This window comes from Gekko japonicus, unplaced genomic scaffold (genome assembly GCF_001447785.1).
Source record: "Gekko japonicus isolate JY-2015 unplaced genomic scaffold, Gekko_japonicus_V1.1 scaffold20, whole genome shotgun sequence".
In the NCBI taxonomy this organism is placed as follows: domain Eukaryota; kingdom Metazoa; phylum Chordata; class Lepidosauria; order Squamata; family Gekkonidae; genus Gekko; species Gekko japonicus.
In genome coordinates, this window is record NW_015169172.1 from 1,997,280 (window position 1) to 2,013,933 (window position 16,654).

Below are 16,654 nucleotides of genomic sequence, written 5' to 3' on the forward strand. Positions count from 1 at the left end.
TGTGATCAATGCAATCCCACAATTTGCTCTATTCCAAGTGATTTGTGTCAGCTGCACTTAAGCACAGGCAAGCACTTGCAAATTGTCTTTCACCTTGTTGCCCCACAAGATGAAAAAAGCATTTCCCAAACACATGACTCTGTAGGGGGGAAATGGTGGAGGACTTGAAACGTACTTCAGATGCAATATATCTGTTCATGGGTGATACCAAAATTGCAGGAAGGTTGAAATCCAATTGTTCATCCACTTTCTTGCATGGCCATCACTATATTTACAAATTTGATACAAAAAGTACATTTAAAGCTGCCTGTTTGTCTTTCACAAGCACAGCAACTGTGGGAATGAGGCTTAAAAGTGCCTTGAGTTGCATGTGTTATATTTTCCTTCTTATCCCAATTTTGTTGAAAGATGCTTGTATCTCTCCCTCCCTCACATTCCCTTCTCTCTCCAGAAAATCAGTGAAACACATCCTGTGTTGTGCAACAAAGAAGGGTATCTGCAGAACATTATTTTGGATAAATACATCAACCAGTATGGAGATAAAGCACTTTGCGACACATGTGTGGTATTTACACAATTGAACCCAATTCTACAAAACAACTATAATGAAACTCTCACAATACTTCGAAGTTCAAATTTTGCTTCTAGAGTGACAGCAAATAAGAAGAGAAAGCCCACATCATTCAGCAGACCCCAAATCCTCAGTGCTGAGATTTCATCCAGAGACAAGAAATGTTGTAATCCCATGCATTCTCAAATAGTGAAACCAGCAAGGCAGAAAATGCCTGGAAGCTTCACTAATGCTAACAGACCCATTATGAAAGAAGCTGTAAAAGAAAAATATGTTTCACAGCCCATTCATAAGGATAGGAAATATGAATTTGTAGTATGTGGGGTGAACCTTAAAACTGACGTATACCATGAAGTTGTGTCAGCTGATCGGATTTCAGGAACCAGATCTCAAGTCCTGGACTCCTTGGACAGGTCCATAACCCCCGCTGAAGAAGTCCCTAAGAAAAAAGTGGTTTTTGTGGACTACATACCCATCTCAAAGCCAGTTAAAATGCATACATATGGTGATGAACTCCCTTATCAGGACTCCTCTCTTCCAGTTAACAATTACTCGGCAATAAATGATTGCACTGAAGGGAAAGCAATCAGGAAAGACAGATCTTGTGTTAACCAGGATGCTTCTGACAAGAAAGTCTTCCTGGACAAAACCAGCCTGGATAGTATGGAATTTTTAGAATCCTGCCACCCATTTTCATTTGAAGAAGACAGTGAGAAATCAAGCACTACAATATCAACATTATCATCAAAAGTCTTTCAAACAGAAGTAAGCAGTAACTTTAAGTCCCAGGAAGGAGAACAGCAACCCATTCTATTATCCCCTCCGCGAGTCATAAGCATACCAACAGCACAATGTGACACCTCTGAATCCAACAAGGACCTGTCCATGCAGAAGACCACTGGCCCTTGATCTAAAATGGTGATCAGCACCAACCTCTGACTCTGAAATGGGTTTTGTGTTGCTTGCATTGCCTTCAGTCATGCTAATAAACCTAGAGAACACTTGCTTTGTCCGCATTTGTTGTCATGTTCTAGTCCATAATAATCGGAATCAGTGGCATAATGGTTTATTATTGGAATCAGTGGCCATCACAGTTTATTATTAACACTACAGTCATTATTAGTCTGACTATCAAGACTGCGCTTGAGCACAGGGAGGAAAGATGGAACCCTGCGGATCTTGGATCCCCAGATGTGTAATTCAGCGGCAAAAACAGTTGGGGGGGGGGACTGATATAGGTTGAAGCCATTATGCTGGGGAATGGATGGGTTGTAATACTGCCCCACACTGTTTCTCTGACTGGAAATGGTTTTCTAGATTGCTTTCAGTCCTGGGAGGGAAAGGACAGTTTTATTTCATTTTTATACTTCACCTTTTGCCCCCATAGGAACTCAGAGTGACATACAATAATTTTCCTTTCTACATTTTATCCTCACTATAACACTGTGAGATAGGTTAGGCTCAGGGTGGGTGATGGGCCCAAGGTCACCCCGCAAGCTTATGTGGCACAGTGAGGTTCAAACCTGGGTCTCCAAGATCATAGTGTAACACTCTAACCACTACACCACAGTAGAGAAAGTGACAGCTTGTGTTGCTTGGGTGTACACATCCCGAAGGAGTTATTTCCTTTGCTTGCTGTGGAAGCATAAGAACAGTGGCAGCTAGGACATCAAATGGCTGAAGAGAATGTGCTTAATATTCTTTCCCCCAGCATCTCGCTTCGATTCTCTGCTGCTCAGAGATAGACCAGAAGCCACATTTCATTCAGCCCCATGCTTGTATAGTAATCTATTAGGAACAACCCTGGAGATCATCAGATTAAATGGCAACATATCAACTTTTAAATCAATCAACCAACCAACCAACCAATCAATCAATCAGTGGTTGATTGTGTACCAGAGGAAGTGGCTGTGTGAACAGATGCATATCGATGGACTGACTGCTTTCAAGCTGATTGTGCAGCCACATCTTTTTAATTCCTCCCTCTCTCTCTATTGTGGCTTGCAGCAGACCTCAGACCTTTATTGAAAACTGAACCAACCTTGTATCTACCACATTCATACTGCCTCCCAAACCAGTCACTCTATCTAAAGAGTTTTGTTTCAATAATTCTGCTTTTAAAAAATTATCAGGTCATAGCAAAATGCCCATAAGGGATGTGTATGTGCCTATTCTATCAATGGAATCGTTCCAAGGACCACTTTGTGTGTTATCAAGACTCTGTGTCTGCCATGGTCTGGCAGATCTATGCTCAGAGTCTAATTCTGTCATGATCCTGGTTAAATCAGTTCTCAACACCAGTAACTTCAAAGAAAGCTAACTTTATTGAGACTTTGATAGATACCACACTGGACACGAGCTATTGTTAGGACTGAAGTTGAACATGCAAAGGTTACAGATATAGTGTGTTCAAGTAAAGGCACTAAAGTAAAGGCACCCAATCACCCCACGGTATTTGCCCGCTAGAATTAATAGTCAACTACCTCCCACTAAGCACGTACCTCTCCCAGAGCATCCCTTCTGCCAAAACTAACAGTTGCCTACCCCCCCTCAGACACGTAGCCTCTACATAGCAAGAAAAACAGAATAACAGACATTTGAGAAGCCAGGGCATTTGCCTCCACTAAGGTGACAAGCCTCTGGCACATCAAAGAGAGAGGAACCTCCTCTCTCAATGGCAGGCAAGCTGTAAAATGCATAGGGAGCCTGACAAATTCCTAAGCACTTGAGGCCTGATTTGGATCAGGACCGCAGTGCATGGGGAGAGGGGTTTAAATTCCCCCCCCCCAATTTTCCTGACCTGAAATGGTACCAGGGAGCTTCTAGTTGCACCACTGAAGAAACACATGTGTACTGAAGTTTTCCCAACAGGACATCAGCAGCTCCCAGAGATGTTTCAAGGTTAAGTCCTCTCTCCCTGTTCACTGTGACTCCACTCTGAATTAGGCCTGCACTTACGTAGTAATTAATTGAGACCATTTGATTGAGAGGGTCTGTGGCACTTGAGGCCTGATTGGGGTGACACAAGGGTGACACAAGGCCTTTCTGTCATGTAAACTGGCCATCAATGAGAACTGGGCCACCCTCTTTCAAGGGGAGAAGCCCCCTATATACTGCTCTTTATTTTTACCATATAAATGAATGGCAGCCACCCTGAGTTAGACCATGGGTTTATCAAGGTCAGCATTGTCCACTATGACCAGCAACAGGTCTCCAAGGTCTCAGGAGGAGGTCATTTCCAATTTGATTACCTGGAGATAGAACCTGGAACATTTTATGTGCAAAGCAGACACTCTACTCCCAAACCACAGCACACTGATATAGGTTGGAGCCATGATGCTGGGGAATGGATGGGTTTTAATACTGCCTCTGCACTGCACTGTTTCTCTGACTGGAAATGGTTTTCTAGGTTTCTTTCAGCCCTGGGAGGGAAAGGACAGTTTTATTTCATTTTTATACTTCACCTTTGGCCCCAATAGGAACCCAAAGTGACGTACAATAATTTTCCTTTCTACATTTTATCCTCACTGTAACACTGTGAGGTAGGTTAGGCTCAGGGTGGGTGATGGGCTAACAGCAATGCAATCATGGCAAAACACACAGGGCTCCCTTGATTTAAAACAACAACAACACAAGTTCAGGGTAGGGATGCCAGCCTCCATGTGGACCTGGGGATCCCCTGGAATTACAGCTCATCTCCACATTACATTGATCTGTCAGTTCCCCACTTCCACTGGAGAAAATGGATGCTTTGGAGAGTGGACTCTATGGTCCACTGAGGTACCCCACTGAAGTCCCTGTCCTCCCCCAGGCTCCATCCCCCAAATATCCAGGAGTTTACCAATCCTATCTCCCCATCCCCCTCCAGAAGCGGGGGGGGGGGCGCCCTGGCAGACCTGTAGCTACAGGGGGGCCTCTCAGCCCCCCCCCACTTCCCACCCAGCCCACGCCCCCCAACTTTCAATTTTTTATTTATGGTGCTTGCTTGGGGGTGTGTGAGGGTGCCCCCCGACTTATTTAAATATCCCCCAGAATTAAAAAAAAACCTAGCTACGGGCCTGGAACCTGGCAAGGGAAACCCTCTTCTGTGTCATTACGTCATGTGCTGAACAGCTGAGCCCCAGGCTCAAAAAAAGAGATTCCAAGAACTGAGCCCAGGATCGCCACACAGCGCGTCTTTTCAGAACTGGGAGAGCAGAAAATCCCCGGTCCAGTCTTTGGGGGATATCTAGCGAAATGGCCTTAGGCCGTCTGGTCTGTGCAAGCCGCTCTCACTTCAGAGAGAGAAAAAGAATTCCACTTCAAAACTCGGTTCATCGTGATCACCGGAGCCTTCCCTTGTGACTGCGCCTCCCGAAAGCGCGCCTGCGAAGCTTTCCTGGGCACCGCTCGGAGACCGAGTCCCGTTACGCCAATAAAGCCGCCCACCCCAGCCCCTCTCTCCCGGGGCGCGCCGCTCTCTCGGCCCAGCCCCTGCTGGCTCCCTGCCGGTCGCGGCGTGCTCTGCTCCGCCCCGTCTGACGTTCTGCTTGCAACCATGTCGGCGGCCGCGCACAGACGTCAGGCGGCTGCTGGGGCGAAAGGAGAAGCCCTCGCAGCAGCCGCCGCCGCCGCCGCACCAGCAGCCCCCGCTCGCGGAGATGAGGAGCCGGGCATGGCGGCGGCCCCGAGCCTCACCGTCTGCCTCAAGCTGCTGGCCGCTGCCTTCTACGGCTTCAGTTCCTTCCTCATCGTGGTGGTCAACAAGAGCGTCCTCACCAGCTACGGGTAAGCGAGTTCAGGGCAAAGTTCGCCGCCGGCAGCGCTGGCAGCAGGGAACCGGGGGCAGAGCCGACGAGTTACACAGTAACTGGCGCGCCGAGGAGGCAGGGCGAGCACAGGCGGGGCTGCTGGGAGCCCCCTTACGCGTGCCTTCTGCAAACGCTCGACCCAACCGGGAAAGGGTCTTTCCACGGCAAATAGCGGCCAGAACGCCTCTGCTGCCGGCGCCTAGAAGGCGTCCGGCTTGGAGGCGCTTCCGAAGCCCCTTGGAGGCGCTTGCCCCGGAAGGTGCCGACCGGGCGACCCCTTTCGAGGTCGAATGTTTACACCACAGCCCCATAGAACAGGCACGGCTGCCTCCGTTTCTGCCCTGTGCCCGTTCCTGGACGCTGGCACTCTGCTAACCTTCCCTCTTTGTTGTGCTGAAGTGCGGCCACTTGCTCTTCTTTCTTGGGCATCCATGCAGTGTATACCTATGTGTACTTCTTGAGGAGATACATTATGCGAAGCAACCGGTGCCATGCAAGTGCTGTGCAAATACTGTTGGACGTGTTGGGACGGGGCATGCAGGGGCGTTGGTTGCCAGTAGCAAAGACATTTTTAATGCCTTCAGATCTCGTTTACTTCCATTTTGGTCAGGGAATTGCGCCACTCTAGGCGATGTGGAACTAAGTCTGCTGCTCTTGCCTGTATCAGCCATGTTTCTTATATTGAGAACGGGAGGTTTGTGCCGTTTTGCTAACTTGAATTTGTTTGTTTGTTTGTAGATTTCCTTCCTCGCTATGTGTGGGACTAGGCCAGGTTGGTTGGAATCTTGACTAACAGTATTTCTAATAGGACAGGGAGTGGAGGAAGACAAAATAGTGATCTCTCTTTCTCCTTTCACAGATGTTGGCTACAGTGGTTGTTCTCTGGGTGGGAAAGGCACTCAGGGTGGTGAAGTTTCCAGACTTTGACAGAAATATACCTCGAAAGGTACGCTGTATGTTTTTTCCCTTTTTATACACCCTCTGTGAATCATCTTAAGGGGAGCACAGCCTCTCCTGTGCATTGTGTGTGTTTGTACTGGGGGAGGGGAGGGGGCTATAAATTCTTCCATTGCATTTATTCTGTAGGAAGAGTGCATACAATGTAGAACAATTCTACGGAATGCTTCAGGTACTTTGCACAAACTAGAGCAAACTTTTGCAAGTTCTGTTTGGTAACATCAAAAGACTTGAATTTAATCTTCACAGAATTTACTCTGATAAGCAGAAATCTCATATGAGGAATTTGTGAGTCTATTGCAACAACAAGACAGGGTCTAGTAGCACATTAAAGACACCCAGGTTTATTGTGGTGAGTTTTCATTGGTGATGCTCTGTTCCGTCAAATGCAAGGTGATCTGATAACACTATCATAGATCCTGATTGGCAAAGCCTTTGGAGGGTTTATCTCGTGGAATTACTAGCCAAAAGGCCAAAGAAGTTGTGAGCCTGTGAGCAACTGCATTTGGCAGGGAGATACAATATTAGAAAATCCACCCCTGAAAATAGCCGTAGTGAGACACTGTTGATTCAGAGGCTAGCTCAGCATCTTACTCACCTAACCCTGAGCTTTTTCAGTCTAACACCATATTGCAGTTGCCTTGAATGACAAAGTAGGAAGCTGCTCACCTCTCCCAAAATGTGAATAGTATAATGCTGGAGGGTGCTCTTTGGGTTCTGTGGTTGTATGCTTCCATGGCCCTGACCTGGATAAGCCAGGGGATCCCATCACATCTCAGAAGCTAAGCAAGGTTGGCCCTTGTCAGTATTTGGGTGGGAGACCACCAAGGAATACCAGGGTTGTGACATGAAGGCAGGCAATGGCAAACCACCTCTGAATATCTCTTGCCTTGAAAACCCTGTCAGTCACCATAAGTCAACTGCAAGTTGATGTCCAAAAAAACCCCTCTGATGATCTTGAGAATCTGGGACCCCAGGAACAGTGACCCTTGTGTTGTGATATAAAACAAGACAAAAACCCAGGACTCCCTTGAGAAACTTTTTCCTAATGAGTCTAGTTATAAAGGGGTTTCTTTCTACTGTGTGTTGTAACATGTAGGTGTGCTTTTCCAGATACATGTTAATTCCTGAAGCATAGAAATATGCTTCTTTGGGACTTTAAAGAAAAGTATTTTCTCTGATGTTCATGGCTTTCCTGAATAGCAGGCAATAAAATGGAGTGAAAACTCCCAAAATGCTCATTTGGACTGCTCATGGGGTCTTTTATGGATTGAGGTTAGGGTGTTCCACGAATCAATTGTAAAATGTGTCCTAACTGATGCTCCCTCTAAGCTCTGGAATCTTGTGAGCAAAATTTCTACTTTGTGAGCTACTGGCATTAACGTTGTGAGCAAGGGATTTGGCTACTGCATAAATTAGTTAGCTCTGGAGCCATCCTTCCTGAGCTAAGGCAAAAATGTGTGAGCCGGAGGCTAAAAAACTGTGAGCTAGCTCACACTAACTCAGCTTATTTATTTATTTAATTTATACCCTGCCCTCCCTGCCGAAGCAGGTTTAGAGGGGACACTGGTCCTAACTGGAGTTTGATAGAATTACTAATTCTTACCTTTTCACCTCTGCTGTCTGGGAGATTGTGTGTGTGTTGCCCCATTTTGTTGATCCAGTGCTGAATGCCCCATTTTGTTGATTCAGTTGACTCACTCTGTGTAATCGGTCTTGAGTCCCTGTGAGAAAGGGGAACTATAAATAATATAAATAAATATAAATAAGTAGGAATTATCATTATTTAATGCCATAAGTTATCATTCAGACTTTTTATGCTATACATTCCGAGTAAAATCTAGTATTAAAATGCATTTCACTCCTTCTAAAAGAAAAAAAAATCATAGGGGTTTTTTTTAGAGTTCTAAATATCTGAATATTTCCTACAGAAAAACTGGGAGGGAAGGCCCGGGGGGGGGGGGGCAGTTTTCCTGAATTATTTCATTTTTTTCTGGGCCCTTCACACCATTATTCATTCCCTTCCCCCCGTGCTTCATTGTCTTTGGCACTATATTGCTTCTATAGAGCAAGGAACATGTTCAGTGCTAGTTGAGCTATTAGTGTTGGTCAAGTTTGTCCCTTTGTAAGTGTTCCCAAGTTCATTATATCTTATTATACAATTGTATGCAAGTTTACCTAGGAGCAAATTATACTGAGTGTAAGGAATTTACTCCCAGTTAATTATGTATAGAATTACAGCCTTATGGTGAATCCTGTGCACACTGACCTAGGAAGAAACATATTGATCTCAGTGTGACTTATTTCTGAATAAGCATGCATACCTGGTTTATTTTCATCATTTGGGCTTCCCATTTTCTGCGGTCCAAATGAAACACAATTTTGAACATATAAAAGAAATTCATATGTACAGGGTTATAGGTATTTAATGGGTTGCTGAGTCCTAAGTGTAGGAACTGATGACCTGATATAACACTTTTACATGTCTTTTTTGACATTCCATGTCATCAAATTTAGATATATATTCCATACCATCACAGTAGGCCTATTCTGAAGACAGGATGCTTTGATGTGATTGAAGATCCCTTGTTTCCTCAAATGATATTGCTAAGTTGAATGCTAAGCTGAGAAATCAAAGGGTGTATGTGTTTGTGTTTTGAGGCTGCAAAACCACACTGGTTCTACATGCAAAGACTGTGCTGCAGATAAAGCATCATCATGCGTTTCCTGGGGAAAATGTTACATATCTACCAAAAGTGTTGCAATTGCAAAACTATGTACTCATATGAATGGTTGTATCTCTAGCTAATGCTATGTTGATTCAGTGTTCTTTTATTCCTCTTATAATTTTCTAGACATTTCCACTACCTCTTCTCTATTTTGGGAACCAAATCACAGGACTGTTCAGCACAAAGAAACTAAAGTATGGATAACTTTTTATCTATTTGTGCGGTTATAATTTTCCTTAATCCTTCACGTAAAGAAAAATAATAATCTGGGGTGGTTCTTCTCTGGCACATGTAGAATGGTACACAAAGCAGAACTTTTCTGCATCCTCCCTCCAGCCGCATCCTGCTGTAACCACCCCATGTAGAGTTGACCTTGGGGAACAGCATAGGGGAGAAAGTGTGAGGGTCTGCTGTAGGTAGGGGAATCTTTGAAAATCACCCCAGCATCTCTGCAGCCAGAATTGTTTTTCATAAGCAGCAAAAGTTTAGGGTTGCCAGCTCAGGCTTGGGAAATCCCTGGAGATCTAGGAGTGATTCCAGGGGAGGGAGGGGCTTGGAGAGGTGAGGAAGGTCAGCAGAGATGTGATTCCATAAAGTCCAATCTCTGCAGCTGCCATTTCCTCCAGGGGAACGAATATCTGTAGTCTGGAGAGCACTTTTTAATCCAGGAGCACTCCAGGCCCCACTTGAAGGTTGGTAGCCTTAGCTAGGGTTCCAAGCCTATGTTGGTGTGTATTTAATGACTTCTAAGCTAAGCTATCTGGTAGAAATGGTTCTTATCGCTAACCTTTCTTTTGGCCATGCATTTTCGTATTTTAGCTAAAGAAAAAAATGCTTGATATAGGTAAAGGATGGGAAAAGTTGCTCAGCTTGCTTTCTCCTTACGATCTCACCTCTTAGTCTGGGGAGGACAGAAGTGAAGCATTTTAAAAACGACTACAGCCCTGGAGATTTGGCTATTTTGTAATCATGGAAACACTGAGACAGTTTACTAGTCACTGTGTAATTCTGCAAAGGTTGCAGCTGCTAGGACCTTTTATCCATAATGTCAGTGTGCCAGGTACTGCTAGGTTGCAGTTCCGTGTGCTATGACTTGAGAATAGGACCCTGCAGGACTTACTGTCAAGAAAACGTCTATAGCATCAGGTTGTGACTCTTGCTCCTCCTCCTCCTCCTGTGCCCTCCACAGTGCCATGACTAAGCAACAATCCAAGCAGAATATGGTTATCACCCTGCCAACAAAAGTCCGCATGGTCAAAGCAATGGTATTCCCAGTAGTCATGTATGGCTGCGAGAGTTGGACTATAAGGACGGCCGAGCGCCGAAGAATAGATTCTTTTGAACTATGGTGCTGGAGAAGACTCTTGAGAGTCCCTTGGACTGCAAGAAGATCAAATCAGTCAATTCTAAAATAAATCAACCCTGACTGTTCCCTAGAAGGCCAGATAATGAAACTGAAGCTCAAATACTTTGGCCACCAAATGAGAAGGGAGCACTCACTGGAGAAGACCCTGATGCTGGGAAAGATTGAAGGTCAAAGAAGACGGGGACGGCAAAGGATGAGATGGTTAGACAGTGTCATAGATGCAATGAACATGAACTTGAGCAAACATCAGAGGACGGCGGAAGACAGGAAGGCCTGGCGTGATCTGGTCCATCGGATTGCGAAGAGTCGGACTCGACTGTATGACTGAACAACAACAACAAATAAATATCAAGAACTAGGTCCTCCAGTCAAAAAAATGGTGATAAATTATTGTTGGGGTATGTTTTTGCTCTAAAGCCTTATTTAATATGAACATAATGGCATGCCATTTAAGGGGCCATTCTTAAAAGTGGACCATATTTAAACTGTGAAAAAGTATACTTACTTCAGATGACCAGACCAGCTATTATGCTGTTTTGAAAAGAAAATACAATGCCATCCTGAGGCTTGCATACTAGAAGATGTGAGCAGGTATCTGCTTTAGCAATAAGCATCCTAAGAAGCATTACAGCTTTCTAAGTCCATTGAAGTCATTGAGCTCAGGAGGGTGTTAACTCAGTTTAGGATAGTGCTCTAAATAGACCATGGTGTCTTATACATTGAGAACCTCATTTGCTCCAATGGAATAATGATAGAAGCAAGGCTGTTCCTTCATACAGAACTTTTTAGCATAATATTTCCAGAAGTAACACTTTAAAATAGCTTGTACATTGATATTCAGTAATTCTGAATTTATGTGTGTGCTTGGCTTTATCCAAAACTATCTCTCCTGCCTCCTACTTTTCTCTTTCAGCCTGCCAATGTTTACAGTCCTGAGAAGGTTTTCCATTCTGTTTACAATGTTTGCTGAAGGAATTTTACTCAAGTGAGTTGTGAGATGGTGCAGCAGACCTCTACTTGCTGGAACGTGTTGAAAGTACAGCCTGTGCTAGCTCTCCTGTAGATCTCTCTTGTTTTGTGAGAGGTCAGCACGAGGCATCGGGGCTTGGATTCCACCAGAATATCTGTTGACAGAAAGCACTCCATCAACAGAGCATGACTTTCTTGCTTGCTTCCTCCTCCCCTACTGTAATTCCAAATACTCCCTGAAATACTACTGGGGTGGATGGGACAGGGAACCTCTACAAGCAGCATAAGGGAATGGAGTCTGCTGAAGGGGCTCCAGAGGCAGATTGAATTGGTGAACATCACCCACCTTTCAACAGTGAAAATCCTCCGTGGGATCTGACCCATTATCTTGATTTTGCACCATGGCTTGTGCCTTGAAAAAGCCCTTTTCAGACAGCACTAGATGTGTTGTTGTGCTGTATGATCAAAAGGAAAGAATTAGACCAGTGTTGGCTCCACAAATGTGGTCTTGGCTTATAAACCAAAATCTTCTGTGAACACAGTCTCTAATGATGTGCAGAGTTTCAGTCTCAAACTCAGAACAATTGGAGAACTCCTTCCCCCAAGAAGCAGGCAGCTTGCTTCAAAGATCAGCAAGATAAGAAAACTTCCCTCCAGAGGGTTTTCCTACATTGTGCTGAACTCTGAAGTGGTGGTGCCTGCTTCAAAGTGCAGCATGGTATTTCTGCAGCATAATATTGTTGCAGTGAATTTAGGAGCAGGCTGTCTCAACACAAAGAGAAGGAATTGGAGCCTATAGTTCAGTGATGGCGAACCTTTTAGAGACCGAGTGCCCAAACTGTGACCCAAAACCCACTTATTTATCGCAAAGTGCCAACATGGCAATTTAACCTGAATACTGAGGTTTTACTTTAGAAAAAAACAACTCATGCATTAACTTAAGATGATCCAAACAAAGTAAGGAAAGCAATCCCAAATGCTTTCATTTACTTAAAATTATTTGGCAGAGAATTCGACACTTTAATGATGGTCTGGGCCTGGCTGGGGCAATGGCACGCATGCCCACAGAGAGGGCTCTGAGTGCCACCTCTGGCACCCGTGCCATAGGTTCACCACCTCTTCTATAGTTCATGCATTTCACTCCATAGTTCACTGCACTGAGAGACCCTTCATTCCCTTCTTAAGGCAATATTAAAGACCCTTCTACTCCCAAGTTGGGGGAAGTAAGGAGAAGGAATTCTTGTGTGAGGCCCTCCAGGCTTCCGTAGCAGATTGTGGGTTGAATCTGGGTCTCCCAGATCCTAGTCCTCCACCACTTGGAACATTTACATTTTCTTATATGGCATGATGGGCTGCTTTCAAGTTTCTTCATAGCAGCTGTTCATGTATCATCTGCATTGTCTTTGAGTCGTTCATTCAAAATCTTGAGAGTCTTCATGTCACCCTTTTTCATCACCAATTCAAACAACTGCAGTGGACACATCCAAGAAATGCTTATATATCCCCCTCCCCCTTCAGTATCAGAATTCTTTGTGGTTATTTTTATTTCATTAGATTTGAAGAGATCGTGTGCTACTAAAATTCTTGATTTTGTTTTCCTCCCCAGGAAGAAATTTTCTTGGGGAATTCAGATGACAGTATTTGCAATGATAATTGGTGCATTTGTAGCTGCAAGGTAAAATTCAGGGCTTTTAAAAAAATTACTTGCATTTTGTCACTGTTTTTATGCTAACATATATTCCAAGGAATTTACTACAGTAGAGATTCTGGCTAGTTATTGCAAGGTGAATAGAACTTGGGTTGCTGTTCTGTGAGGATAAACTGAAAACATGTGACTTGCTGAAGTCACTTCCAAGGTCAGTTAATATGTTGCTGCATACTCATACTAAGACCAGTGTATTGACTCACAAGTGTGCCGATTTTATTGGTTTCTCTTCAGATTGTATGACTCTTTCCCCTCTTCCTGACAGATGATTCTGGAGCAGAGTTAGAAAATGTCAGGAGGCTTTCAGATACTGTTTTTCTGGCACTGGTTAGGATTTAAGGGTGAGACTGAGTACTTGAGAGAGGAGAGAGCCGCAAACTGCTTAGGATTGCTCCCTGAGCCACTGCTCTGCAGCTTATGCATTGAGCTACATTCACAAATTGCATAACTGATCATACATTGGGTATGTGTGGAGCCTCGAACGTAGGCCATATTCCTCAATACAGCATAGCACCCTCGTTCAGCACCTGAGCTCCGATCTACTGCACGTGTGATCTTTGTAGAGAAGCCTGTACTGCATATAGATCGTGTCTGTTTGCTATTTCTAAATGTAATACATTTTAAGTGACTTTAAAATCTTCTTTTCTCCCTTAGTTCTGACCTGGCATTTGATCTAGAAGGTTATATTTTTATATTGATTAACGATGTCTTAACAGCTGCAAATGGGGCATATGTAAAACAGAAACTAGATTCAAAGGTAGGTTTCTTTTTCTGTCTCATTGTGTGTGGGGGGAATCTTTCACCTGACCTGATTGATTAGTAATTAGGTAAATGTTAATTTTTTTCTTTTAGAAAATGTATTAATTCCCAGGCACTGTTGATATGTTCAGTGTCTTAATCAAAATTATATTTAATTTTGCAGGAATTTCAATAGATTTTATTTAAAACATTTTTATGCTGCCTTTCCACCCAATCAGGGTCCAAAAGGCATTGAACATAAACACATTAAAACTAAAAAATTAACAATACAGTTATAATTATAAACATTCAATTAAAAACACAAGCACATAGCACTAGAAAGAGCCCCAAAAACATTACTGGAGGTAAACTGAACCAAAAGGTCTTCATTTTTTATTCTGTCTCACTTCTTTCTGTCATACCTTACAGAAATTAGGAAGCAGAATGCTAACTTCTGCTGCAGCTGTAGCTTTTCTCACTAGTATTAGTCCAGCTCTCTGTGTATCTCCAAGATCACTGCTCCCTCCCCCACTCTCCTCACCTGAGAGGTGGTGGGAATCAGTGTGTGTGAGAGGACTTGAACCCATTTGCTCCCCCCTCTGCATCATTTGGGTAGAATTCTGCCACCACTTAACCTTATCTGTCCTTCCCTTCCTGTCAGCACTTGGAATCACTGATGGAGGCTGCCTCTGTGTGTGCATAAGAAGCTATACACTCCCCACTCCCAATCCTGCTAACTCTCTAGCCTGGTCACGTGATGTGCTTTATGCATGGATAAATAGCTAGCTGCTTAGGTAAGAACTTTGGTCACAGTCTGAGCTCTTTAAAAAGAGAAAAAGACCTTTATTCATCTACGTAACATGCATCTCTGTTTACTAGGAGCACAGGTGCACAGCAAAATGATATCAGAAGAACAGCAGAAGTGTTAAAGAAAACTAAGAAAAGAAGTAAAACAGGCTAGATAAGTTCCACATGCCACTGGTTTTACCTTGACATTCCTTTCAGAGGAATTGGTAGGGTTGGGCACGAACCGGCTGACAAACAGAAGAACTGCCATGAACTTCCATGAATGTTGATGCAATTCATGGTGGTTCGTGAAGAGCAGAAAGCAGGCGCTTACCCCTTTCTGCTCTTCATGAAAAACAGCTCAGCTTGGAGCCATTTAAATCACAACTTTCTGCTCCCTGTGAAAAGCTATTGGGAGCAACAAAGCAGGGGTTTCCAAACAGTTGAGCAGCGGGGGCTGGGTTTTGGCTGGTTCATGGTTCACAAAGCGATGTTCATGAACTGAAGAACTGCCATGAACTTCCATGAATTTTAATGTAATTCATGGCAGTTCTTGAAGAGCAGCTGTTTGTTTTAAAAGGCTCAGAGCCATTTGAATCAAACAGCTGAGTGGCAGTCCCCAGGTGTTTGGAAACGCCTGCTTTCTCCTGCCCGCAAAATGCTGCAGGGAGCAGAAAGCAGGGGTTTAAACTTTCAATGACTCACAGAATGATACAAACTGGTTTGGTTTGCAAACCAGCATATCAATTATGGTTCAGTTTGTGGTTCAGCCACAAACTTAACTGAGCCACAGAAATGTGGTTCGTGCCACAAGAAAAGCTGGAACTTTGAAACAGAGGCTGGTTGATGTAGATTTCATGCTGTTTCTCTCCTTCCTGGTTATTGGCTTTTGTGCCCTGCACAGAGCAGGCTAAACCTTTCGATTCTTTGTGTCCCATCTGGAAGTAGTTCTCTTGAAATGGCAACTGAGCCCCACATTTTCCAACATTCACCTTTGTTGTTGTTCCGTCACACAGTTGAGTCCGACTCTTTGCGACCCCATGGACCACATCACACCGGGCCCTCCTGTCTTCTGTCATGCTCTGGAGTTTGCTTAATTTCATGTTCGTTGCCTCGATAACACTGTCTAACCATCTCATCCTTTGCCGTCCCCTTCTTCTTGGACCTTCAATCTTTCCCAGCATCAGGGTCTTCTCCAGTGATTGCTCCCTTCTCATTTGGTGGCCAGAGTATTTGAGCTTCAGCTTCAGTATCTGGCCTTCCAGGGAACAGTCAGGGTTGATTTCTTTTAGGATTGACTGATTTGATCTTCTTGCAGCCCAGGGGACTCTGAAGAGTCTTCTCCAGCACCATAATTCAAAAGAATCTATTCTTTGGCGCTCGGCCTTCCTTATAGTCCAACTCTTGCAGCCACATATGACTACTGGGAATACCATTGCTTTGACCATGCGGACTTTTGTTGGCAGGGTGATGTCTCTACTTTTTATTATGCTGTCAAGGTTTGCCATCACTTTCCTCCCAAGGAGCAGGCGTCTTTTAATTTCATAGCTGCAGTCACCATCTGCAGTGATCTTGGATCCACATGATGTACTCTGCATATAAATTAAGTAAGCAAGGGGACAATATACATCTTTGTTGTACTCCTTTTCCTATGCTAAACTAATCAGTTGTTCCATATCCTGTTCTTCACCCTTATACAGGTTTCTCAAGAGACATGTGAGGTCATCTGGTACTCCTATCTCTTTAAGGACTTGCCATAGTTTGTTGTGATCCACACGATCAAAGGCTTTAGCGTAGTCAATGAAGCAGAGCTTTTTCCATAATCCAGCAAATGTGGGCAATTTGATCTCTAGTTCCTCTACCTCTTCAAAACCCAGCTTGTACTTCTGGCAGTTCTCTATCCACATACTGCTGAAGCCTAGCTTGTAGGATCTTTAGCATGACCTTGCTAGCGTGTGAAAAGAGTGCAATTGTGCGATAGTTTGAACATTCCTTGGCATTGCCCTTCTTTGGGATTGGAATGTATACTGACTTTTTCCAATC

At 44.1% G+C, this 16,654-nt stretch overlaps 1 protein-coding gene across 1 annotated transcript in view; it reads left to right on the top strand.

Annotated features, from left to right (window-relative positions):
- The first annotated feature begins 5,125 nt into the window (after positions 1-5,125).
- Positions 5,126-16,654, top strand: part of SLC35D1 (solute carrier family 35 (UDP-GlcA/UDP-GalNAc transporter), member D1) — a 30,653-nt gene continuing 19,124 nt past the window's right edge. Inside the window, exons 1-7 of the mRNA XM_015415788.1 lie at positions 5,126-5,338; positions 6,100-6,133; positions 6,221-6,307; positions 9,174-9,241; positions 11,327-11,398; positions 12,989-13,057; positions 13,742-13,844. Coding sequence (XP_015271274.1) covers positions 5,226-5,338; positions 6,100-6,133; positions 6,221-6,307; positions 9,174-9,241; positions 11,327-11,398; positions 12,989-13,057; positions 13,742-13,844 — 546 coding nt within the window. The 5' untranslated portion in view covers positions 5,126-5,225. The remainder of the gene's footprint in view (positions 5,339-6,099; positions 6,134-6,220; positions 6,308-9,173; positions 9,242-11,326; positions 11,399-12,988; positions 13,058-13,741; positions 13,845-16,654) is intronic.